This window comes from Macaca nemestrina, chromosome 4, assembly GCF_043159975.1.
Source record: "Macaca nemestrina isolate mMacNem1 chromosome 4, mMacNem.hap1, whole genome shotgun sequence".
In the NCBI taxonomy this organism is placed as follows: domain Eukaryota; kingdom Metazoa; phylum Chordata; class Mammalia; order Primates; family Cercopithecidae; genus Macaca; species Macaca nemestrina.
The window spans coordinates 16,041,191-16,065,644 of NC_092128.1; the positions used below are offsets into that span (position 1 = coordinate 16,041,191).

The following is a 24,454-nucleotide window of genomic DNA, read 5'->3' on the forward strand; positions in this document are numbered from 1 at the left end:
CCATAAATATGAGGATTTTCTGTATCTAGAGCTTGAAGACTAGCCTTCTCCAGTATTTTGTGCTCTTCCTTAAATGATCACAGTACATTCTGAGGTCATCTTTCTTCAAAAAGGAATGACCTTGCAGGCAGAGAATGTAGCTGTAGGTGGAGACTGTTACCTCATACTGTAGACTCAGATGTGTAGGATAGGCTCAGATCCAGCTGCCCAAGCTCAATTTGGAGAACATGCCATTCTTGGTACTGTTCATTCTGAACTACAGATTTCTTTGTCTACTTCTCTAAGATACCTTTCTGTCTTGTGTTTAGTGCTTAGCACACCAAACCACTGTCCTTCAATTATGATAACAGTGAATCATATCTGTGTGCTTACTATATACCACATAACTTACTATACAGCAGGTAACTCATATAAGTTAAGAATGCTTTTTTCACTTTATCATCACAACCACCTTGGGATTTTACATTTTACAGATGATCAAATGATCATTTTACAGATGATCGAATGAGTTTTCTGGAGGTAAAGTGACACTTCCATCTCCCAAAGCAACAGCTCCCAGCCAGAGCCGGCCCTCCCTGCACTCAAGACCTTGGCACAGCAACCAGAGCTGGAAAGAACCATGAGAGAAGCTTTCAATGACTTTCAATCACTTTGTCCCCCATTTTTTGTCTTCTCTCCTGCATTTTTCTCCATCTCCAGGTACAGTTTGGGATGTGGATGCCTGTCCCAACACAAAAACACTTGGGGATTCACTCCTGATACCCCAATTCATCCCGATTTTCCTCCATTTAAAGTCAGACTCACCTACCCGTTTGGTCAGAGAGAGGTGTGTTTTAAAATCCCCAAGGAAGGAGGCAGGGACAGTGCCCTCAGATGATTATTGGTGAAGGGAATTTATGCCTCATTTCAGTTTAAGAAAATGTTGCTGTGTCTCTGCCCAGGACAGGCAGCCCATTGTGGCCCTGGGTGAGGAGGGAAGCCCACAGAGACCCAGGGTTTGTCACCTGTTGCTACCAGTGTCTGCAGAGCCAGAATTGAGCTAATCCTGTGAAAGGATGGGCGCTGATGGGCAGTTGTATGGTCAGTTGCTATCGGGCTTCTTGATCTCTCAAATTCTAGGTGACAAGATCAATGCATGCTTGAGGGACCCTTCCCAGCAGGGACTGGTGGCTACAAACTGGTTCAGGTGTGGAATGTCATACTACTTTACCTTTGGTTTTTCTATGAAAACCAAACAACGAAAGACAGATGAATTCAAGAACTCTACCAGTGTGCAGGCAATAATTCTGTTCGAGAAAAGGGAGGTTTGTGGCTCTTCCCCACATTGGCCTTGAAAGAGCTTGGCTGCAGGGTGGCTATTATTAAAATGTCAAAAAAATGGAAGATGCTGTTGAGGCTGCAGAGGAAAGGGAACGTGTGTACACTGTTGGCCCGAGTGTAAATTAGTTCATGGAAAAAGTAATGCAGAAAGCACTTTGGAGATTTCTGAAATAATTTAAAACAGAACTATGATTCCACCCAGCATTCCTTTACTGGGCATTTACTCAAAGGAAAATAATTGTTCTGCCAAAAAGAGTTGCTCTTGCATATCCGTAACAGCACTATTCACCGTAGCAAAGCCATGGAATCAACCTAGGTGGCCATCAGCGGTAGACTGGATAAAGGAAATGTGGTACATATACACCGTGGAATACTATGCAGCCATGAAAAGAATGAAATCATGTTATTTGCAGCAACATGGATGGAGGTGGAGACCATAATCCTAAGCAAATTAACATAGGAACAGAAAGCCAAATATCACATTCTCATCTATAAGTGCGAGCTGAGCATTGGGTATACATGGGTATAAAGATGGGAAGAGTAGACATTGCAACTACTAGAGGGAAGAGAGAAGGAGGGTGGAAAGGGCTGAAAAACTACCTATTGGGTGCTATGCTCACTGCCTGAGTGATGAGATCATTTGTGCCCCAAACCTCAGCATCACACAATATACCCATGTAACAAACCTGCACATGTACCCCCTGAATCTAAAATAAAAGTAGAAATTATTATTTTTTTTAAATGGGTCCTGGGCCAGTAGCAGTAGCTCATGCCTGTAATCCCAACACTTTGGATTACTTGAGGTCAGGACAACAAAACCAACCTGGCCAACATGGTGAAACCTTGTTTCTACCAAGAATACAAAAAAAAAAAAAAAAAAAAAATTAGCTGGGCATGGTGGCAGGTGCCTGTAATCCTAGGTACTTGGGAGGCTGAATCACTTGAACCCGGGAGGCAGAGGCTGTAGTGAGGAGAGACAATGCCACGGCACTCCAGCCTGGTTGTGGTGATTCAGAAGGAGGTTTTGTGTGAAGGCTGAAATGGGGGCTCTTCAGAGCCTCTGTGGGAAGGAGGGCACAAGCCATGGTGGTGGACAGAGTTGCAGCTTTCTGCTTCTTTGCCCTATTGTCTGGACCCACAGGTGAACAGTAGCAGCCTCGATCCCGACCACACACTCTGGAGACCTTCACATCTCATGGTTCCATGTGAGCAAATGGACTGGGAAAGCTGTGTGGCCTGAGAACATGCAACCACATGGCTTGCCTCTCACTCAGTATTTTGTCTTGGATTTTGAATAAGCATTTTTTTGCTTGTTAGGTGTTTTTGTTGGTAGTGGTAGTGGTTTATTTTACACTGAACACTTGGAAGAAATGCCATGGTTATCTGTGATTTTCATGCCCTGTTTCTGCTGACAACCCTTCTGAGTGGGGTGACTCACTCTCCTGTGTAAAGAGTCTACGTGGCCCAGGTAGGAGGTGGAAGCAGGCATCTGGAGGCCATTGGTATACTTATGTCTGTCTCTTGGCTTCAGGTAACCAGCTGGGCTTTGATAGGAATGATCTGAATGGAGACAGAAAACAGTGGAAAATACCACTCCCTGCCAAGTCCTGTTTATATGAAGCATTTGGTTCTTCCCTTGACTCTTGAGTGATGATGACATTCAGACGGGATACTGACATTATGGTAAGAAAGGGAAAAAGTGTAAGTTTCTTCTCTATTTGACTACTGTATATATTTCTCCATAAGCCGACAAACTCAAGGCTGTAAGGTGAACTAGGGTCTGCGTTTGGATTCCATAAAAACCAAATCCGTGTTGAACAAACTAATGTTTTTATGCAGTGACTTTCTGGGTAAACCGTGTGTATCTGTCATTGTGTGTGAGCCCTGAGCCCTGTTTTCCTCTGAAGGTAGTAAGTGGTAGCCGTCTCCTCACATGAATCACATCTGGAGCACAGAGGCCCTCTTAAGGTAATTGATCTGACACATTTACTGTTTACCAAACACTGTCTGATGCATACTTTGGGTGTATTCCACAGCACGTGGACTGTGGTCCCCTGTGTTTGCCAGGAATGCTATGCTCCATGTAGAGGTTTTACTCTACTCATCACTGCAGTTTGCACGCTCCTTCATGGACACTTGGAGACCTGTGCTCTGTTCCCTGTAACTGGAAGTGTGCTCTGAACTTGTCTGTCTCCCTTGGCTGTTCTTGGCCCTTGGTACCAGCTCCCTGGGGTGTCCACAAGCACTTGGGACAGAAGGTGAAGGTGGAATTTTAAAGAGAAGCTTGCTTGGATCTTCAGTGACAACCTTGACAAGCTACGGCCCGAATATGGGCCCTCTCAGAATTGTCAGGAGGAGGTTTTGCAGGTGCCACAGGTGCAATGGGCCCTGCCTCCCTCTGCTGCGTCCAGTGGGTGCAAGCCAGCCAACGTGTGGCCAGAGTGGCTGGACAGTGTCACAGCTTTCAGATGTCTTTCCTTCTACCTTTTTAAAAGAGTCCCAAATAACTCACTTGAAGTGTTCAATGGCAAGCAAGTTTTATGAAAATGAATACTTCCTCAGTTAATTGACCAAATGGGTGAATCCTGACCCTCTCTAGTTTCTTTCCCTGGTCATAGTCATAGTGGGGAGCTGGTGTTGGCTGTGGGATTCACTGCAGCGTCCTACCCCAAAGGCAAAGAAGATGAAAATGAAGAGTGCAGAGCTGGGCTTGATTCCCAAGTCACAGTCAGGCTCCCGCTATGGTAGGCGGGACATCTCTCTAGCTGCTCACAGAGATGGAACTAGGGAATTGAGGGAAGAGTTAGGGGGCCAGGGAGATTTACTTGAGTCTGATTTTCCAGGTGAATGGGAAGGGGGGCTTTGTCCAGGGTTTGGTGCTGACACATTCTTGGTAGAGGCACGTCATCACCAATGGCATTTGTCGTTGTTGTATGTTAGCAATAAGATTCAGCTGGTCAGATGTTTTGGGCCACCTTGAAGATGCTGACACATTTTCTCTGCTGTGATTGTTCTGAAGGCAGAGTAGCTGTAACCACTGTGAGAAGCCCAAATAAAAATCAATACCCCCCGCCAAAGACCACCGTTCTGAAACACACTTTTCTCTAGAAAACAGTGCCCCCCTTTCTCCCAAGCTTCTTATTTTTGGATTCCATCTCTTTGTACGTGCTAATCTAGTGTACCATGGAACACATTTTGGGAGCTGGGGGCTCTGCCTACCTTTAAGGGGGACTGTCGTGTCTGACCTGAGATTGGAGGATGCTTTCCAGTGTGAAGGAGTGTGAGGGAGCAGGCACAGACACAGTGAGAACAGGGTCATTTTATTGGTATAGAGACTGCAGAGGGACCGGGGGCTTTAGCTGTTTGCAGCTATGGTATTCTTAATCCAGGTCAAATAGTTGTAGACCTTGGTGTAGACTCCAGGCTTGTTCTTCTGGGCACAGCCATCGCCCCAGGAGACAATTCCTTGGAGCTGTCCGTTGGAGACAACAGGGCCACCAGAGTCACCCTGGGGTGAAGAAGGTACAAGTTGTATGGAGAGATGGAGGAGGAATATAGCTATATTTACTCTGAACCTTAAAAGACCCCTTTCCAGCCAGCTCTGTGGCTCCACGTCCTTCTCATGGTGGCCCATTCTCTGTTCTTCCTAAGCAGACAGCATGCAGCCCAAGGGAGCCTTCCTCACTTCTCCCTGGGGGCACCACAGGGAGCATCCTTAGCCCCACCACCTTGGGAGTTCAAATCTTTTTCTCGGGTGGGGCCTGGGTATCAGTGGGAGCCTCTGCATGGGAAGGGTTGTTCCAATCACCTGGCAGGAATCCTTGCCTCCCTCAAGGAAGCCCGCACAGAACATGTTGCTGGTAATCCTTCCAGGGTAGGAGGCTTCACACTTAGCCTGGGTCAGTACAGGAGCTTCCAGGCACTGCAGCTCATCTGGGTAGTCGGCTGTGAGGATATGGAAGAGAACAAAGAAAGTCGAAATGTGGGTCAGGCTTTAGAAGGAGACAATAATCTAGGATGGAACATTGAAGAGGAACATTGCCTCTGGGGAGGACTCCAAAACATAAGTCCTGGAAAGGGATTCTGGTTTTAGTTTCCAGAATGATCACTGTTGAACCCCTCCAAGACGTGATCATTGCAAGTTCTCCATTTGTCCTGTCTTTTGATTTTAGGAGTCAAGTCCTTGAGACTTTGCATCCTCTGGTGCCCTGTGCAGAGCCTGTGTATTATGGGCACTAGAAATGCATCTTAACCCTGGAGGCGAGAGGATTTAAGTTAAGGGGCATGCTTCATTCTGGAAATTGTGAGGATGGAGGGAAGTAGAAGGACAAAGGGTGCCACTCACCACCAGAGCTCAGAGTGTTGCCCCAGCCAGAGATGAGACACTTGGCGCCAGCAGCTGGAGGGGCGGTGGGCAGAGAGATGGTGGACACACGGGCATTGATGACGGCAGGTGAGGAGAGCTTGATCAGCAGGATGTCATTGTTCAGAGTATTCCTGTTATAATTGGGGTGTTGGATGATCTTGGCTGCATTGATGAACTGCTCAGTTCCCTCCACGACTTCGATGTTGTGCTCTCCCAGTCTCACCTGGATGCGGCTGATGGACAGGGAAGGCATGGTGAAGACCTTCTCTCACAGCCGGGGCACCCATCCCACCTTCCCCAGGGTCCTTAAGCTCCCTGCTCGTGGACAACCCTGGAGGGATCAGGTGGGCTGTGTAGCCATATCACATGGGCAGTAGAGGGATGTGGGTCAGTGCAGGTGTGACACCCAGGACCTTTCTGCTTCAGAGGTTGGTGGTAGTGAGGTGGGGAAGAGGCAAAGGGATCCCAACGGAGGCTGCTCCTCAACCAGCCTTCCCAGTCTCTTTCCCACAATCTCCACAGACACTAGCACTGTGGGCACAAGGAGCTCCTTGTAGTTTTCCCAGCATTCTTCACCCCAGGCCTTTGCTAACTGTGCACAGTGCCTGTTCCTCCCTCCCTTCTTGGCCTGGTGAGCACCACCCTTCTGTGTAATCTAATCCAAGGGTAGCCACAGCATTAGTATCTCCTGGGAACTTGTTAGAAATGTAAATTCTTGGTCCTTACCCCCACCTACTGATCAGAACCTTGGGGATGGGACCCAGTGATTTGTGCCTTAACAAGCCTGCAGGTGTTTCTGGTGCATACTCAGGTTTGAGAGTTCTTTGCCTAGGCAGAGTTTCTCAGCTCTGTCTATGCACTCTACAGTTACCAGAAGTAGACTGTTATATACTCAGATATTCACACCCTCTTTCTGAAAATTTTGAGTTAATTGCCCTGGGATGGGACAGAGGCATTAGTATTTTTGAACTCTTTCTTAGGTGGCTTTATTGTGTAGCTAACCAACAAAAGGTACTTGCCTGCTTTTCTCACTAGCTCTGACCACCCCAAGATCATCCCTGCCTGCTTTTATGACCACAACCCTTGCTGTTTCATGGATTTGCCTGAGTGTGAGAGGTTCCTGTCTTGTGTTCACTCTCTGCTCTGGAGAGTCAGCTGCTGCCAACAAGTTTTCTTCTCCACCACCTCTCCCCTCCATCTTACCCAGCCTCAGTATTTCTCTGGGCTGAAGCCATGCTCCACCAGGCAGCCTGGCTTGGAGCTTTGCCGTCAGGGGCCCCACACTTACGTCTTGTAGCAGTGACCTGCTGACACCACCCACTGTTTGTTAATGAGGGAGCCACCGCAGAAGTGGTAGCCAGAATTCAGGGACACCTGGTAGGGGAGAGAATTCTTCCCACAGGTGTAGCCCCCAACGATCTTGTCATCATCGTCAAAGGGGGCAGCAACTGGAGTGGAGACGGAGGGGAGAAGGCAAGTCAGTAGCATGTTAGGGGTGCTGCTCCCAGCCTGCAGTTGCTTCCTTCTAATTAGAAATGGTTCACAAGCACAGTGACGCTAGGCAAGGAAGGGAGCGCAGCCACCCATGGTGAGCATCACTGGATGTGTCTCCCAAGTCTCTGTGTCTCCAGGGCACGTTGCAAGGTACCCAGTGGGGCTCAGACCTCTCCTGGGGTCACTAGGCTGAGGTCGCAATGAATGTCCTCACAATGCTTTCAGTGGGATAGGAGTTGGGATGTGATTGTCTCACCCACTGAGTGCTTCTCTCTTTTATTCATGAGCTGTGTACTTTTCCTGGCTATTTGAGTCCTGGACTGTCAGGATACTTTGGCCAAGCTAGGAAAACCCCCTGGCTGTGGAGAACTTGCCATGACCAGCTTCCCCCATAGCTCAGATCTGTGCAGTTAGGGCCGCGTTTAGGGCAGCCCCCAGGTTCACTTCGACAGAACAAGGGTAGATGTTGTTATTGGCCAATAGTATAGCAATTCTTAACCTTGGCTGTATGCCTGGAAATATTAAGAATCACCTGGGATGCTTAAAAGCCCAGAACACAAGCTGCCCCCCCAACAAATGAAGTTAGAATGTCTAGAGCTGAGTCTCTGGCATGAGTAATTTTTCAACCTCCCCACGTGCATTCGAGGTTAAGAGCAGCTCTAGTGGTGCTATTGTGGTGCTGTAGGACCCAAGCCTGAAGCCTGCTGCTTCATTTCTTGGGCCAGCCCCACCTGACCTCCTTTCCTAGCTTTTCCAACCACAGCTCGGATAATGATGAACAACAGTGGTGGGAGTGAAATCAGGGAGAAGTTGAAACAGGAGAGCCTTAAAGAGAGCCCATACAGGATGGGAACTAGAGATGCCATATGGAGGAAATAAAATATCAGAGCACAGTCAAAAGGGGATAGGTAGCAAGAATGGAAGGGCATGTGTCTGCCAGGAGATGGTGTGCGTGGAGCCTAAGGCAGGGCATGATACTCACCAGCAGCTCCCACAAAGGTAAGGATCAGGAGTGGATTCATGGCAGTACAAAGTGCCTGACTGGTGGTGGAGGACCCATCTTTATACCTCCCGAGGATTGGGAGAGGAGGTGTCTGTGAGGTGAAGGTCACCACTCCTCTCAGCACAAACACACCTGCAGCTTCCCAGGGTCTTGCATCAGCTCGGCTATGTATGGCCACTCTGTGGGTTTGTGATTTAAAAGTGATAAGGAAACTTGCCTTCTGAGAGGAGAGAGGGTGATTGGCCATTTCCTACAAGGATGGTGAGATGGGGAAGACAGGGAAAACCAAGCCCCGGATCACACAGCTGGGCTTTCTTAGGCCCAGGAGATGAGGCTTAGAAGGAGGGAAAATGGCCTCGCTATTTAGGAATCCTTTTATCTATTGGGGATGTATTTAATGTTCTTAAGGAAGGACAAGCGTTGGTAACAACCTTGGCTTTTCAGTGTCCTGGAGCCCCCAAGAGAGGAGCAAAGTCTTATCTAAGGCTCATTCCTGTGAAAATGAAGATGCTTCTCTCCAGTCAGTGTGCGGGAAGGTCAAATCCAAGACTTTGGGAACAAGAATTCCAACACTAAGGGATAAGGGGAAGGGAGACTCACATTTCATAGGATTCTGGGCTTCCAGATGGCTCTCCTTCCTACCAAGGCTTAAGGATGGGAAGTGTTGCAAAGAAGGAGGGGCACAGGTTAGTTAGGTTGCTCAGTGCATCTGGAGGATGGAAAACCGATAGCACACTCCTCCCGTTCTTCAATGTGAAGACATTTGTCTGTCTCATGTGCATCATGTCATAAGTTCTTTTCATGCAGCCTCATGGTTGCCCTGGCAAGCTGCACTCAGGGCAATGCAAACTGACCCACCTGGTCAGGGCTGTCAGCCTGAACCACAATGGCATGCTAGAGTTTCGACCATGATCAATCTGGGTTATGATCTGATCTGAGAATCAGCAGTAGGTAGAGATTACATGGTAAATGGGTCACATATTGGGTTCAAAAAAGAAGATGTGGAGGGGCGGATCTAGAATTTTCTATCTTAGATGCTGTGAGATTATGCTGGGCTCAGTACAAAGTGAATCTTCCCAGACAATATCCTGATTTGGACCCTAGCAAGGTTGCTAAGACACAGTTGTGTAATTGACTGAGGCACAACTTGGCCAGAGCAGTGTGGAGATGGAGATGCTGTCTCCGCTCAAGTCTAACGATGTAAGAAAAGAAGAAGCTTCCTTATGAGAGTGCTTTCCCTTCTTAGCAACTCAGAGCTCGGGTTGGTGATGGGCAGGAGTGAGCAGGGTTCAAGTTTGAATTCTTTGAAAGGTAAAAGAAGGAGAGATGTCCTGGAGATGGTGAACAAAATGAGCAAAGCTCAGAAACTTGGTGGTGAAATTGGACATGGCCAGGGGGATAGAGGGAGGAAGCAAATGGAAACAAGAGGGAATTGGAAAAAATGCCAAAGTGGGACCCATGGAGTTGAGAGGACATACAGAGTACCTTTGAGTTCAGCTCCTGCCATGGCCACCGAGCCAACTTCTCCAGTCAGGAGACCCACTGCTCGGAGACCCTCTCTCCACCTCGTACGTCCTCTAATCATGGATGGGCTCATACCTAACACTGCTATATTTAGATGGTGCGTGGTGCCTGACAGCTTTAGAAGAGTTTTCACGTAAGCAACCGTGGTACATTGTTTTCATTTTGGTGACTTTCACAGTTTAACTTCCCACAGACATACTAATTGTGATTTTTGCAGAGCAAAAGTGTTTCCATTTATAGAGGAAGACAATGAGATTCAGAATGATTCTGTCTTGCTAAGAATACAGATCTTGGCAGAGCTGACCATAAGACCAACAAGCCGTGGAGAGCATTGTGAAGTGTGGGAATTGCTGCAGGTGGCATCTAAAAGGAGATTTATTGAGGATCAAGGCACAGGTCCCCAGAGGACAAACCATACATCTGATTCCTTCCTGGTGCTTTTCTTCCTGGCAGAAACAGATGATTGAATTCATCTTTCTCCTGGCACCTTGTCTCAGAGCGTTACCTTGCCACAGTTCCAGAGCCATCCAGGCCATGACTGCCATGTAGATGACACACCTCTCTGCTCATGAATAACTGGCCAAGCCTGAGGTAACCAGGTTTTGGAGCATTGATAATATGGACTTTTCCTGTGTTGTCCCTAAGCATGTTGTTTCATTTTTTCCCCTTGTCATGGGATCTTCACAGAACTCCTGCCTTAGCGGATAAGGAGAGACTCTTGCTCTAGCAAGTGTAGACACGATACCAGTGTGCACTAAACAGGGAGGTGAACCTTGGTAGAAGATGGAAAATGTGTTTGGAAAAGGGGATTTTTGGATCAGGTGCTTGTGCTCTGACTCTCTGTCTGAAAGGGAACACCCAAGAATATGAGGATTTCTGTATCTAGAGCTTGAAGACTAGCCTTCTCCAGAATTTTGCGCTCTTCCTTAAATGATCACAGTATATGGTCAGCTTTCTTCAAAAAGGAATGACCTTACAGTCAGAGAAGACAGCTATAGGTGGAGACTGTTACCCCGTACTATAGACTCAGATATGTAGGATAGGCTCAGATCCAGCTGCCCAAGCACAATTTGGAGGACATGTCATTCTGGATCCTGTTCATTCTGAACTATAGATTTCTTTGTCTACTTCTCTAATACATCTTTCTGGCTTGTGGTTAGTGCTTAGCACAGCAAACCACTGACCTTCAATTATAACAGTGAATCATATCAGTGTGCTTACTATATACCATGTAACTTACTATACAGCAGGTAACTCATATAAGTTAAGAATATTTTTTCATTTTATCATCACAATCACCTTGGGATTTTACATTTTAGAGATGATGAAATGATCATTTTACAGATGATCAAATGAGCTTTCTGGAGGTGCAGTGATTCTTCCATCTCCCAGAGCAGCAGCTCCCAGTCAGAGCCGGCCGTGCCTGAACTCAATACCTTGGCAAAGCAACCAGAGCCAGAAAGAACCATGGGAGAAGATTTCAACGACTTTCAGCAACTTTGTCCCCCTTTTTTTCTCGTTTCCTCTCCTGCATTTTTCTCCATCTCCAGGTACAGTTCTGGATGTGGATGCCTGTACCAACCCAAAAACACTTGAGATTCATTCCTAATACCACAATTAATCTCGATATTCATCCCCCCACCTTTAAAATCAGATCTCACCTACCTGCTTGGGTCAGAGAGATGTGTTTTAAAATCCCCAAGGAAGGAGGCAGGGACTGTGCCCTCAGATGATTATTCGTGAAGTGGATTTATGCTTAATTTCAGTTTAAGAGAATGTTGCTGTGTCTCTGCCCAGGACAGGCAGCCCATTGTGGTCCTGGGTGAGGAGGGAAGCCCACAGAGACCCAGGGTTTGTGACCTGTGGCTGCCAGTGTCTGCAGAGCCAGAATTGAGCTAATCCCTTGAAAGAATGAGTGCTGATGGGCAGGTGTATGGTCGGTTGCTATGGGGCTTGTTGATCTGTCAAATTCCAGGTGACAAGATCAACGCATGCTTGATGGGCCCCTTCCCAGCAGGCTCTGGTGGCTGCAACCTGGTTCAGGTGTGGAAGGTCATACTACTTTGCCTTTGGTTTTTCTTTGAAAAACAAACAATGAAAGACAGATGAAAACAAGAATTCTACCAGTGGGCAGGCAGGAATTCTCTTCTGGAAAAGGGATATTTGTAGCTCCTCCCCATGTTGGCCTTGAAAGAGCTTGGTTTTGGCATGGCTATTATTAAAATGTCAAAAAAATAGAAGACGCTGGTGAGGCTGCAGAGGAAAGGGAACACTTATACACTGTTGGCCAGAGTGTAAATCAGTTCATGGAAAAATTAATGCAGAAAGCAGTTTGGAGTTTTCTGAAATAATTTAAAACAGAACCAGCATTCCACCCAGCAATTCCTTTAGTGGGCTTTTATCCAAAGGAAAATAATTTTTTCTGCCAAAAAGACACATGGTCTTGCATATCCGTCACAGCACTATTCACAATACAAAGCCATGGAATCGATCTAGGTGGCCATCAGCAATAGAATGGATAAAGGAAATGTGGTACATATACACCGTGGAATACTATGCAGCCAAGAAAAGAATGAAATCATGTCCTTTGCAGAAACATGGATGGAGCTGAAGATCACAATCCTAAGCAAATTAACATAGGAACAGAAAACCAAATATCAGGTTCTCACTTATAATTTTGAGCTGAGCATTGGGTACACATGGATATAAAGATGGGAACCGGAGACACTGCAACTACTAGAGGGAAGAGAGAAGGAGGGTGGAAAGGGCTGAAAAACTACCTATTGGGTACTAAGCTCACTGCCTGAGTGATGAGATCATTTGTGCCCCAATGCTCAGCATCACACAATATACCCATGTAACAATCCTGCACATGTAGCTGCTGAATCTAAAATGAAAGTTGAAATTATTATTATTTTTTTAAATGGGACCTGGACCAGAAGTGGTGGCTCATGCCTATAATCCCAAAACTTTGGATCACTTGGGGTCAGGAGTTCAAAACCAGCCTGGACAACATGGTGAAACCATGTCACTACTTTAAAAAAAAAAAAAAAAATTAGCTGGGCATGGTGGCGCGTGACTGTAATCCCAGCTACTTGGGAGGCTGAATCACATCAACCCTGGAGGCGGAGGTTGTAGTGAGCAGAGATCATACCACGGCACTCCAGTCTGGCTGTAGTTGAGCAAGAAGGAGATGTTTTGTGTGAAGGCTGAGGTGGGGGCTCTTCAGAGCCTCTGTGAGAAGGAGGCCCTAAGCCGTGGCTGTGGACAGAGTTGTGGCTTTCTGCTTCTTTGCCCTTTGATCTGGACCCACAGGTGAACGATTCCAGCCTCGATCCCGAGCACACACTCTGGAGACCTTCATATCTCACTGTTCCATGTGAGCAAATGGACTGAGAAAGCTTTGTGGCCTGAGAAAATGCAGCCCCTTGACCTGGCTCTCACACAGCATTTTCTCTTGCTTTTAGAATAAGCTTTTTTTTTTTTTTTTTTTTTTTTTTTTTTTTTTTTTTTTGCTTGTTTTGTATTTTTGGTGGTGGTGGTAGTGGTTTATTTTACACTGAACATTTGGAAGAAATGTCGTGGTTACTTGTGATTTTCATGCCCTGTTTCTGCTGGCAACCCTTCTGAGTGGGGTGACTCACTCTCCTGTGTAAAGAGTCTAAGTCGCCCAGGTAGGAGGTGGAAGCAGCCGTCTGGAAGGCCATTGGGATCCTTATGTCTGTCTCTTGGCTTCAGGTAACCAGCTGGGCTTTGAAAGCAATGATCTGAATGGACACAGAAAATAATGCAAACTAACACTCCCCACCCAGCCCAGACCTGTTTATAAGAAGCGTTTGGTTCTTCCCTTGACTTGAGTGATGATGATATTCAGAAGAGGCATTGACATTATGGTAAGAAAGGGAAAAAATGTATCTGTTTTGTCTATCTATCTACTTTATATGTATCTCTACAAGCAGACAAACCCAAGGCTGTAAAGTGAACTAGGGTCTGAGTTTGGACTCCATAAAAACTAAATCCATGTAGAACAAAGTGATGTTTGTATGCAGTGAATTTCTGGGTAACCCAGGTGTATCTGTCCATTTTGTGTGAGCCCTGAACCCTGTTTTCCTCTGAAGATAGTGAGTGGTAGCCGTCTCCTCACACAAACCACACATCTGGAGCACAGATGGCCCTCTCAAGGTAATTGATAGTAGACATTTACTGTTTACCAAACAAGTGGCTGATGCATACATGGGTGTATTCCACAGCAAGTGGACTGCAGTCCCCTGTGTTGGCCAGGAATGCTGTGCTCCATGTGGAGGTTTTACTCTACTCATCACTGCAATTTGCACGCTGCTCCGTGGACACTTGGAGGCCTGTGCTGTGTTCCCTGTAACAGGAAATGTGCTCTGAACTTGTCTGTCTCCCTTGGCTGCTCCTGGTCCTTTAAACCAGCTCCAGGGGTGTCCACAACCACTTGGGTCAGAAGGTGAAGGTGGAATTTCAAAGAGAAGCTTGCTTGGATCTTTGGTGACAAACTTGGATGAGTTACGGCCCCAACATGGGCCCTCTCAGAATTGCCAGTAGGAGGCTTTGGCAGGTGCCACAGGTGCTGCGGAGCCTGCCTCCCTCTGCTGTGTCCAGTGGGTGCAAGCCAGCCAATGTGTGTCCAGAGTGGCTGGATCATGTTATAGCCCTCAGATGTCTTTCCTTCCACCTTTTATAAAGAGTCCCAAGTAACTTGTAGTGTTTCAAAGGCAAGCAAATTTTATGAAAAGGAATCCTTCTTCAGTTGATTGATCATATGGGTGAATCCTGAACCTCTCTAGTTTCGTTCCCTGGTCGGAGTGGGGAGCTGTTTGTAGCTGTGGGATTCACTGTGGCGTCCTACCCCAAAGGCAAAGAAGAGTGCAGAGCTGGGCTTGATTCCCAAGTCACAGTCAGGCTCCCGCTATGGTAGGCGGGACATCTCTCTAGCTGCTCACAGAGATGGAACTAGGGAATTGAGGGAGAGTTAGGGGTCCAGGGAGATTTACTTGAGTCTGATTTTCCAAGTGAATGAGAAGGGCAGGCTTGGTCCAGGGTTTGGTGCCTAAACATTCCTGGGAGAGGCACATCATCACCAACAGCATTTGTCATTATTATTGTATGTTAGCAACAAGATTCAGCTGGTCAGATTTTTTGGGCCACCTTGAAAATGCTGACATTTTCTGTGCTGTGATTGTGCTGAAGGCAAAGTAGCTCCAACCACTGTGAGAACCCAAATAAAAATCAATACCCCCCACCAAAGACCACCATTCTGAAACACACGTTTCTCTAGAAACAGTAACAAAGCCCCTCTTTCTCTGAAGCTTCTTATTATTTTTGGATTCCATTTCTTTTTACGTGCCAATCTAGTGTACCATGCAACACATTTTGGGAGCTGGGGGCTCTGCTTACATTTAAGGGAGACAGTCCTGTCTGACCTGAGAGTGGAGGATGCATTCCAGTGTGAAGGAGTGTGAGGCAGCAGGCACAGACACAGACAATGAGAGAAGGGTCACTTTATTGGTACTGAGACTGCAGAGGGACTGGGGGCTTTAGCTGTTGGCAGCTATGGTGTCCTTAATCCAGTCCACATAGTTGTAGACCTTGGTGTAGACTCCAGGCCTCCTCTTCAGGGCACAGCCATAGCCCCAGGAGACAATACCTTGGAGCTGTCCATTGCAGACCACAGGGCCACCAGAGTCACCCTGGGGTGAAGAAGGTACAAGTTGTATGGAGAGAGAGATGGAGGAGGAATATAGCTACATTCACTCTGAACCTTAAAAGACCCCTTTCTAGCTAGCTCTGTGCCTCCACGTCCTTCTATGGTGGTGGCCCATTCTCTCTTCTTCCTAAGCAGTCAGCATGCAGCCCAAGGGAGCCTTCCTCACTTCTCCATGGGGACACTGCAGGGAACCTCCTCAACCCTGCCACACTGGGAGTTCAAATCTTTTTCCCAGATGGGGCCTGGGTATCAGTGGGAGCTTCAGCATGGGAAGGGTTGTTCAAATCACCTGGCAGGAATCCTTGCCTCCTTCAAGGAAGCCCACACAGAACATGTTGCTGGTAATCCGGAAAGGGTAGGAGAGTTTACACCTAGCCTGGGTCAGCACAGGAGCGTCCAGGCACTGCAGCTCATCTGGGTAGTCAGCTGTGAGGATCAGGAAGAGATCAAAGAAAGTCGAAATGTGGGTCAGGCCAGAGAAGGAGACAATAATCTAGGATGGAACACTGAAGAGGAACACTGCCCCTGGAGAGGACTCCAAAACATAAGTCCTGGCAAGGGGCTCTGGCTTTTAGTTCCCAGAATGATCATTGTTGAACCTAATACACGATCATAGCAAGTTCTCCATTTGTCCTGTCTCTTGATTTTAGGAGCCAAGTCCTTGAGACTTTGCATCTCTCTGGTGTCCAGTGCAGAGCCTGTGTGTAATGGGCACTGGAAATGTGTCTTAAGCCTGGAGGTGACAGGTTTTAAGTTAAGGGGCATGGTTTGTTCTGGAAATTGTGAGGATGGAGGGAAGTAGAAGGGCGAAGGGTCCCACTCACCGCCAGAGCTCAGAGTGTTGCCCCAACCGGAGATGAGGCACTCGGTGCCAGCAGCTGGAGGGGCGTTGGGCAGAGAGATGGTGGACACATAGTCATTGATGACGGCAGGCGTGGAGAGCTTGATCAGCATGATGTCATTGTTCAGAGTATTCCCGTTGTATTTGGGGTGGCGGATGATCTTGGTTGCATTGATGAACTGCTCATTCCCCTCCAGGACTTCGATGTTGTGCTCTCCCAGTCTCACCTCGATGTGGCTGATAGGCAGGGCAGGCATGGTGAAGACCTTCTCTCATAGCCACGGCACCCTTCCCAGCTTCCCCAGGGTCCTTAAGCTCCCTGCTCATGGACTGCTCTGTAGACATGGGGTGTGATGTGTGGCCATATCTCATGGGCAGGAGAGCAATGTGGGTCAGTGCAGGTGTGAGACCCAGAACATTTCTGCTTCAGAGGTTGGTGGTAGTGGGGTGGGGAAGAGTCAAAGGGATCCCAGAGGAGGCTGCTCCTCAACCTGCCTTCCTAGCCTCTTTCCCACAGTCTCCACAGTCACTAGCACTGTGGGCACAAGTAGCTCCTTGTAATTTTCCCAGCATTATTCACCCCAGGCCTTTGCTAACTGCGCACAGTGACTTCCTCCCTTCCTTTTTGGCCTGGTGAGCAACACACTTCTCTGTATTCTAATCCAAGGGTAGCCATAGCATTAGAATCTCCTGGGAACTTGTTAGAAATGTAAATTCTTCATCCTTACCCCCATCTACTGATCAGAACCTTGGGGATGGTACTCAGTGATTTCTGCCTTAACAAGCTTGTAGGTGGTTCTGGTGCATACTCAGGTTTGAGAGTTCTTGTTGTAGGCGGTGGTTCTCAGCTCTGTCTATGCACTCTACAGTTACCAAGGTAGAGTGTGAAATACTCACTGACATTCACAACCTCTTCCTGAAAATTTTGTGTTAATTGCCCTGGGATAGGACACAGGCTTCAGTGTTTTAAAAAAACTCTTTCTTAGGTGGCTTTAATGTGTGGCTAACCAGCAAAAGGTACATCCCTGCTTTTCTCACTAGCTCTGAGCACCCCAAGATCATCACTGACTGCTTTTATGACCACAGCCCTTGCTGTTTCATGGATTTACCTTGGTGTGAGACGTTCCTGTCTTGTGTTCACTCTGGTCTGCAGAGTCAGCTGCTGCCAGCAAGTTTTCTTCTCCACCACCTCTCCCATCCATCTCACCCAACCTCAGTATTTGCTTGGGCTGAGGCCATGCTCTCCCAGGCAGCCTGGCTGGGAGTTTTGCAGTGAGGCACCCCACACTTACGGCTTGTAGCAGTGACCGGCTGAAACCACCCACTGTTCGCTGATGAGGGAGCCACCACAGAAGTGGTAGCCAGAATTCAGGGACACCTGGTAGGGGACAGAATTCTCCTCACAGGTGTTGCCCCCAACGATCTTGTCATCATCGTCAAAGGGGACAGCAACTGGAGTGGAGATGGGAAGGGAGAAGGCAAGTCAGTAGCATGTTAGGGGTGGTGCTCCCAGCCTGCGGTTGCTTCCTTCTCATTTGAAATCCTTAAGAAGCACAGTGAGGCTACGCAAGGGAGGGATGGCTGCCATCCCTGGTGAGCATCACTGGATGTGGCTTCCAAGTCTCTGTGTCTCCAGGGCACATTGCTAGGTACCCTGTGGGTGTTCAGATCTCTCCTGGGGTCACCAGGCTGAGGTCGCAAGGAATTTCCTCACAATACTTCCAGTGGGACAGGAGTTGTTGGGATGTGCTTGTCTCACCCACTGAGTGCTTCTCGTTTTGTTCATCAGCTGTGTACCTCTCCTGGCTATTGGAGCCCTGGCTTGTCAGGATAATTTGACCAAGCTAGGAAAACGCCCTGGCTGCGCAGACCTGACCATGACCAGATTCCCTCATAGCTCAGAACAGTGGAGTCAGGGCAGATTTGAGGGCAGCCCCCAGGCTCACTTTGACAGAACAAAGGTAGACGTTGTTATTGGCTAATAGGACAGCAATTCTTAACCTTGGCTGCATGCCTTGAAATGTTACAAATCATCTGGGAAGCTTAAAAACCCAGAACATAGGTTGCACCCCAGACAATGAAGTTAGAATTTCTAGAGCTGAGTCTCTGGCATGAGTAATTTTTCAACCTCTCCAGGTGCATTTGAGGTTAAGAGCAGCTATAGTGGTGCTATTCTCCTGCTGTCAGAGCCAAACCTGAAGCCTTCTGCTTCATTTCATGGTCCAGCCCCACCTGACCTCCCTTCTCAGCTTCTCCATTCACATGTTGGATATAGATGAATGGCAGTGGTGGGAGTGAAATTAGGGAGAAGTTGAAACAGGTGAGGCTTAAAGCGAGCCCAAGGGGGATGGGAAGTAGAGATGCCAGATGGAGGAAACAGAATATTGGAGTAAAGTCAAAAGAGAAGAGGCAGCAAGAGTGGAAGGACTTGTGTCTGCCAGGAAAGGGTGTGGGTGGGGCCTGAGGCAGGGCATGATACTCACCAGCAGCTCCCACAAAGGTAAGGATCAGGAATAGATTCATGGTGGTAGAGTGTCCCTGACTGGTGGTGGAGGACCCATCTTTATACCTCCTGAGGATCGGGAGAGGAGGTGTCTGTGAGGTGAAGGTCACCATTCCTCTCAGCACAAACACACCTGCAGCTTTCCCCTTCCCAGGGTCTTGCATCAGCTCGGCTGTGTTTGGCCACTCTGTGGGTTTGTGATTCACAGGTGATAAGGAAACTTGCCTTCTGAGAGCAGAGAGGGAGACCGGCTGTTTCCTGCAAGGATGCTGGGATGGGAAAGACAGGGAAAGCCAAGTTCTGGATCACATAGCTGGGCTTTCTTAGGCCGAGGAGATGATGGTTAGAAGGAAGGAGAGTGGCCTGGCTGTTTAGGAGTCTTTTTGACTACTGGGGATGTATTTAATGTACTTAAGGAAGGACAAGCATTGGTAACAAGCTTGGCTTTTGAGTGTCCTGGATCCCCCAAGAGAGGAGGAAAGTCTTATCTAAGGCTCATTCCTGTGAAAATAAAGATGCTTCTCTCCAGTCAGTGTGCGGGAAGGTCAAATCCAAGACTTTGGGAACAAGAATTCCAACACTAAGGGGTAAGGAGAAGGGAAACTCACATTCCATAGGATTCTGGGCTTCCAGATGGCTCTCCTTCCTATCAAGGCTAAAGGATGGGAAGTGTTGCAAAGAAGGAGGGGACACAGGTTAGGTAGGAACTTACTCAGTGCATCTGGAGGATGGAAAACCAGTGGTGCACTCCTCCCTGTCTACAATGTGAAGACATTTGTCTCTCTCATGTGTATCCTGTCGCAGGTTCTTTCTATGCAGCCTCACGGTTGCCCTGGCAACCTGCACTCAGGGTGATGCAAACTGACCCACCTGCTCGGGGCTAACAGTCTGAACCAGAATGACATGCCCCTGATCAGATGTCAGAGTTTGGACCACAGTAAATCTGGGTTATGATCTGATCTTAGAATCAGCAGTAGGTAGAGATTTTAGCACATGTTAAATGGGTCGCATGTTGGATTCAATGATGGAAATTTAGAGGGGTGGATCTAGAATTTTCTATCTTAGATGCAGTGAGATTACACTGGGCTCAGTAGAAAGTGAATCTTTCCAGAGAATATCCTGATTTGGGCCCTACCAAGGCTACTAAACACAGTTGTGTAATTGACTGAGGCACAACCTGGCCAGAGCAGTGTGGAGATGGGAATGCTGTCTCCGCTCAAGTCTAATGATGTAAGGAAAGAAGGAGCTTCCTTATGAGGGTGCTTTCCCTTCTCAGCAACTCAGAGCTCAGGTTGGTGATGGGCAGGAGTGAGCAGAGTTCAAGGTTGAATTGTTTGAAAGGTAAAAGTATCAGGGATGTTCTGGAGACAGTGAACCAAATGAGAAAAGATCAGAAACTTGGTAGTGAAATTGGACATGGCCAGGGGATAGAGGGAAGAAGCAAATGGAAACCAGAGAGAATTGGAAAAAAAATGCCTAAGTGGTGTCTGTGGCATTGAGAGGACACACAGAGTAACTTCAGTTTCAGCTCCTAGAATGGCTTCTGAACCAGTTTCCCCACAGCCAGGAGACCCACTGTTCAGAGACCCCTCTCCACCCCGTACCCCCTCTAATCAGTGATGGGCTCATAGCTAACACTGCTATATTTAGATGGTCCACGGTGCCTGACAGCTTTGCAAGAGTTTTCACGTAAGTAACAGTGGTGAATTACTTTTCATTTTTGCTGAGTTTCACAGTTTAACTTCCCACAAACATGGTAATTATGATTTGTGCAGAGCCAAATAATTTCCACTTATAGAGGAAGACAATGAGATTCAGAATGATTATGTCTTGCCCAAGAATACAGATCTTGGCAGAGCTGACCATAAGACCAACAGAAGCCATGGAGAGCATTGTGAAGTGTAGGAATTGCTGCAGGTGGCATCAAAAAGGAGATTTACTGAGGATAGAGGCAGAGGTCCCCAGAGGTCAAACTGTACGTTTGATTCCTTCCTAGTTCTTTTCTTCCTGGCAGAAATAGATGATTGAATTCATCTTTCTTCTGGCAGCTTGTCTCAGAGCCTTACCTTGCCACAGTTCCAGACCCATCCAGGCCTTGACTGCCATGTAGATGACACACCTCTCTGCTCACGAACAACTGGCCAAGCCTCAAGTAGCCAGGTTTTGGAGCATTGATAATATGGGCTTTTCCCATGTTGTCCCTAAACATGTTTTGTTTTTCTCCTTGTCATGGGGTCTTCACAGAACTCCTCCATTAGAGAATAAGGAGAGACTCTTGCTCTAGCAACTGTAGACACTAGTGTGCACTAAACAGGGAGGTGAACCTTGGTAGAAGATGGAAAATTTGTTTGGTAAAAGGGATTTTTGGATCAGTGCTTGTGGTTCTGACTCTCTGAAACAGAACACCTAAGAATATGAGGATTTTCTGTATCTAGAGCTTGAAGTCTAGACTTCTCCAGTATTTTGCGCTCTTCCTTAAATGATCACAGTATAGTCTGAGGTCAGCTTTCTTCAAAAGGAATGACCTTGCAGGCAGAGAAGACAGCTATAGGTGGAGACTGTTACCTCATTTTGTAGACTCAGATATGTAGGACAGGTTCAGATCCAGCTGCCCAAGCTCCATTTGGAGGACATGCCATTCTTGGTACTGTTCATTCTGAACTACAGATTTCTTTCGTCTATTTCTTTAAGACATCTCTCTGGATTGTGGTTAGTGCTTAGTCCACCAAACCACTGTCCTTCAATTATAACAGTGAATTGTATCTGTGTGCTTACTATATAGCACATAACTTACTATACAACATGTAACTCATTTAAGTTAAGAATGATTTTTTCATTTTATCATCACAAACACCTATGGGATTGCCCATTTTACAGATGATCAAATGAGCTTTCTGGAGGTGAAGTGACTCTTCCATCTCCCAGAGCAGCAGCTCCCAGCCAGAGCCCACCCTCCCTGTACTCAAGACCTTGGCAAAGCAACCAGAGTCAGAAAGAACCACGAGAGAAGCTTTCCGTGACTTTCAGCCACTTTGTTCCTCTTTTTTACTCCTCTCCTCTCCTGCATTTTTCCCTATCTCCAGGTACAGTTCGGGATGTGGATACCTGTCCCAACACAAAAACACTTGGGGATTCATTCCTGATACCCCAATACTTCCCGATTTTCTCCCCTTTCAAGTCAGATCTCACCTACCTGTTTGGGTCAGAGAGATGTGAGTGTTAAAATCCCCGAGGAAGGAGGCAGGGGCTGTGCCCTCAGATGGTTATTGGTGAAGGGAATTTATGCTTAATTTCAGTTTAAGAGAATGTTGCTGTGTCTCTGCCTAGGACAGGCAGCCCATTGTGTCCGTGGGTGATGAGGGAAGTCCACAGAGACCCAGGATTTGTGACGTGTGGCTGCCAATGTCTGCAGAGCCAGAATTGAGCTTGAAAGGATGGGCGCTGATGGGCAGTTGTATGGTAAGTTGCTATGGGGCTTCTTGATCTCTCAAATTCCAGGTGGCAAGATCAATGCATGCTTGATGGACCGCTTCCCAGCAGGCTCTGGTGGCTGCAAACTTTTTCTGGTGTCGAAGATCCTACCACTTTACCTTTGGGTTTTCTTTGAAAAACAGGCAATGAAAGACAGATGAAAACAAGAGTTCTACCAGTGGGCAGGCAATAATTCTCTTCTGGAAAAGGGATGTTTGTGGTTCTTCCCCACATTGTCCTTGAAAGAGCTTGGCTACAGAGTGGCTATTAACAAAATGTCAAAAAAACAGAAGGGGCTGGTTAGGCTGCAGAGGAAAGGGAACACTTACACATGGTTGGCCAGAGTATAAATTAGTTCATGGAAAAATTAATGCAGAAAGCATTTTGGAGATTTCTGAAATAATTTAAAACAGAACTACCTTTCCACCAAGCAATTCCTTTACTGGGCATTTACCTAAAGGAAAATAATTGTTCTGCCAAAAAGACACATGCTCTAGAAAGTCCTTAACAGCACTATTCACAGCAGCAAAGCCATGAAATCAACCTAGGTGGCCATCACTGGTAAACTGGATTAAGGAAATGTGGTACATATACACCATGGAATACTATGCAGCCATGAAAAGAATGAAAACATGTCCTTTGCAACAACATGGATGGAGGTGGAGACCATAATCCTAAGCAAATTAACATAGGAATGGAAAACCAAATATCACGTTCTCATGTATAAGTGGGAGCTGAGCATTGGGTACACATGAACATAAAGATGGGAAGAGTAGACACTGCAACTACTAGAGGGAAGAGAGAAGGAGGGTGAAAAGGGCTGAAAAACTACCTGTTGGGTACTAAGCTCACTGCCTGAGTGATGAGATCATTTGTGCCCCAAACCTCAGCATCACACAATACACCCATGTAACAAACCTGCACATGTACCCCCTGAATCTAAAATAAAAGTTGAAATTTTTAAATGGAACCTGGGCAAGGAGCAGTGGCTCACGCCTGTAATCCCAGCACTTTGGATCACTTGAGGTCAGGAGTTCAAAACCAGCCTGGCCAAAATAGTGAAACCCTGTCTCTACTAAAAATACAAAAAAAGAAAAAGAAAGAAAGAAAGAAAAAGAAAGAAAAAAGGAAGGGAGGGAGGGAGGGAGGAAGGAAGAAAGGAAGGAAGGAAGAAAGAAAAAGAAAGAAAGAAAGAAAAGAAAGAAAGAAAGAAGAAAGAAAGAAAGAAAGCAAGAAAGCAAGCAAGCAAGCAAGCAAGCAAGAAAGAAAGGAAGAAAGAAAGAAAGAAAGAAAGAAAGAAGGAAAGACATTAGCTGGGCATGGTGGCGGGCGCCTGTAACCCCAGCTACTTGGAAGACTGAATCACTTCAACCTGGGAGCCGGAGGTTGCAGTGAACAGAGATCATGTCATGGCACTCTAGCCTGGCTATAGTTCATCCAGAAAGAGATGTTTTGTGTAAAGGTTGAGGTGGGGTCTCTTTGACGACTCTGTGAGAAGGAGGCCCTAAGTCGTGGCAGTGGACAGAGTTGCAGCTTTCTGCCTCTTTGCCGTTTGGTCTGGACCCACAGGTGAACTGTACCAGCCTCGATCCCAAGCACACTTTCTACAGACCTTCACATCTCATGGTTCCGTGTGAGCAAATGGACAGGGAAAGCTGTATGGTCTGAGAAAAGGCAACCCCTGGGCTGGCTCTCATACAGTATTTTGTCTTGAATTTTGAATAAGCCTTATTTTTTTAATCTTGTTTTGTGTTTTTCATGGTGGTAGTGGTGGTGGTTTATTTTACACAGACCACTTAGAAGAAATCCCATGGTTATCTGTCATTTTCATGCCCTGTTTTTTCTGCTGGCAACCCATCTGAGTAGGGTGACTCACTTTTCTGTGTAAAGAGTCTATGTGGCCCAGGTAGGAGGCGGAAGCAGCTGTCTGGAATGTCATGCCATTGGGATGCTTGTATCTGTGTCTTGGCTTCAGGTAACCAGCTGGGCTTTGTTAGGAATGATATGAATGGAGACAGAAAACAGTGGAAACTAACACTCCCCACCTATCCCTGTTTCTGTGAAGCATTTGGTTCTTCCTTTTACACTTGAGTGACGATGATATTCAGACCAGGCATTGACATTACAGTAAGAAATGAAAAAAGTGAATCTGTCTTGTCTGTCTGTCTATCTACTGGATATATATCTCCAAAAGCAGACAA

The 24,454-nt window shown here is 46.9% G+C and overlaps 2 protein-coding genes and 1 long non-coding RNA gene across 4 annotated transcripts; 1 reads left to right on the forward strand and 2 right to left on the reverse strand.

Annotated features, from left to right (window-relative positions):
• The first annotated feature begins 2,417 nt into the window (after positions 1-2,417).
• Positions 2,418-22,895, forward strand: LOC105471240 (uncharacterized). Its single transcript, XR_981048.3, has 3 exons — positions 2,418-3,003; positions 13,446-13,600; positions 22,110-22,895. It is a non-coding gene; the product is annotated as an uncharacterized lncRNA (long non-coding RNA).
• Positions 4,622-7,352, reverse strand: LOC105471239 (serine protease 1-like). Of its 2 annotated transcripts, none has more exons than XM_011723600.3 (4): positions 6,975-7,352; positions 5,666-5,919; positions 5,129-5,265; positions 4,622-4,828 (listed from the first exon to the last, which is right to left on the reverse strand). In XM_011723600.3, the coding sequence occupies exons 1-4, from the start codon at positions 7,172-7,174 to the stop codon at positions 4,676-4,678; spliced, it is 744 nt and encodes a 247-aa protein (XP_011721902.2). In that variant the 5' UTR covers positions 7,175-7,352; the 3' UTR covers positions 4,622-4,675. The 2 variants fall into 2 exon arrangements, with proteins under 2 accessions (XP_011721902.2, XP_070950440.1); XM_071094339.1 differs by lacking the exon at positions 4,622-4,828 and adding an exon at positions 4,885-5,011.
• Positions 15,217-17,525, reverse strand: LOC105471238 (putative trypsin-6). Its single transcript, XM_071094340.1, has 4 exons — positions 17,389-17,525; positions 16,263-16,516; positions 15,728-15,864; positions 15,217-15,421 (listed from the first exon to the last, which is right to left on the reverse strand). The coding sequence occupies exons 1-4, from the start codon at positions 17,475-17,477 to the stop codon at positions 15,269-15,271; spliced, it is 633 nt and encodes a 210-aa protein (XP_070950441.1). The 5' UTR covers positions 17,478-17,525; the 3' UTR covers positions 15,217-15,268.
• Positions 22,896-24,454: the final 1,559 nt, after the last annotated feature.

What these genes read in the sequence shown, in the direction of transcription:
- LOC105471239 (XM_011723600.3), bottom strand. Translation starts at nt 7,174, where the DNA reads ATGCTACTGACTTGCCTTCTCCCCTCCGTCTCCACTCCAGTTGCTGCC. An exon ending in GCAGGTCACTGCTACAAGAC is followed by an intron (nt 5,920 to 6,974) that starts GTAAGTGTGGGG and finishes CCTGTCCATCAG; the next exon opens with CCGCATCCAGGTGAGACTGG. An exon ending in CAACACTCTGAGCTCTGGTG is followed by an intron (nt 5,266 to 5,665) that starts GTGAGTGGCACC and finishes ATATCCTCACAG; the next exon opens with CCGACTACCCAGATGAGCTG.
- LOC105471238 (XM_071094340.1), bottom strand. Translation starts at nt 17,477, where the DNA reads ATGGGAGAGGTGGTGGAGAAGAAAACTTGCTGGCAGCAGCTGACTCTG. An exon ending in CAACACTCTGAGCTCTGGCG is followed by an intron (nt 15,865 to 16,262) that starts GTGAGTGGGACC and finishes TGATCCTCACAG; the next exon opens with CTGACTACCCAGATGAGCTG. An exon ending in GAGGCAAGGATTCCTGCCAG is followed by an intron (nt 15,422 to 15,727) that starts GTGATTTGAACA and finishes TCTTCACCCCAG; the next exon opens with GGTGACTCTGGTGGCCCTGT.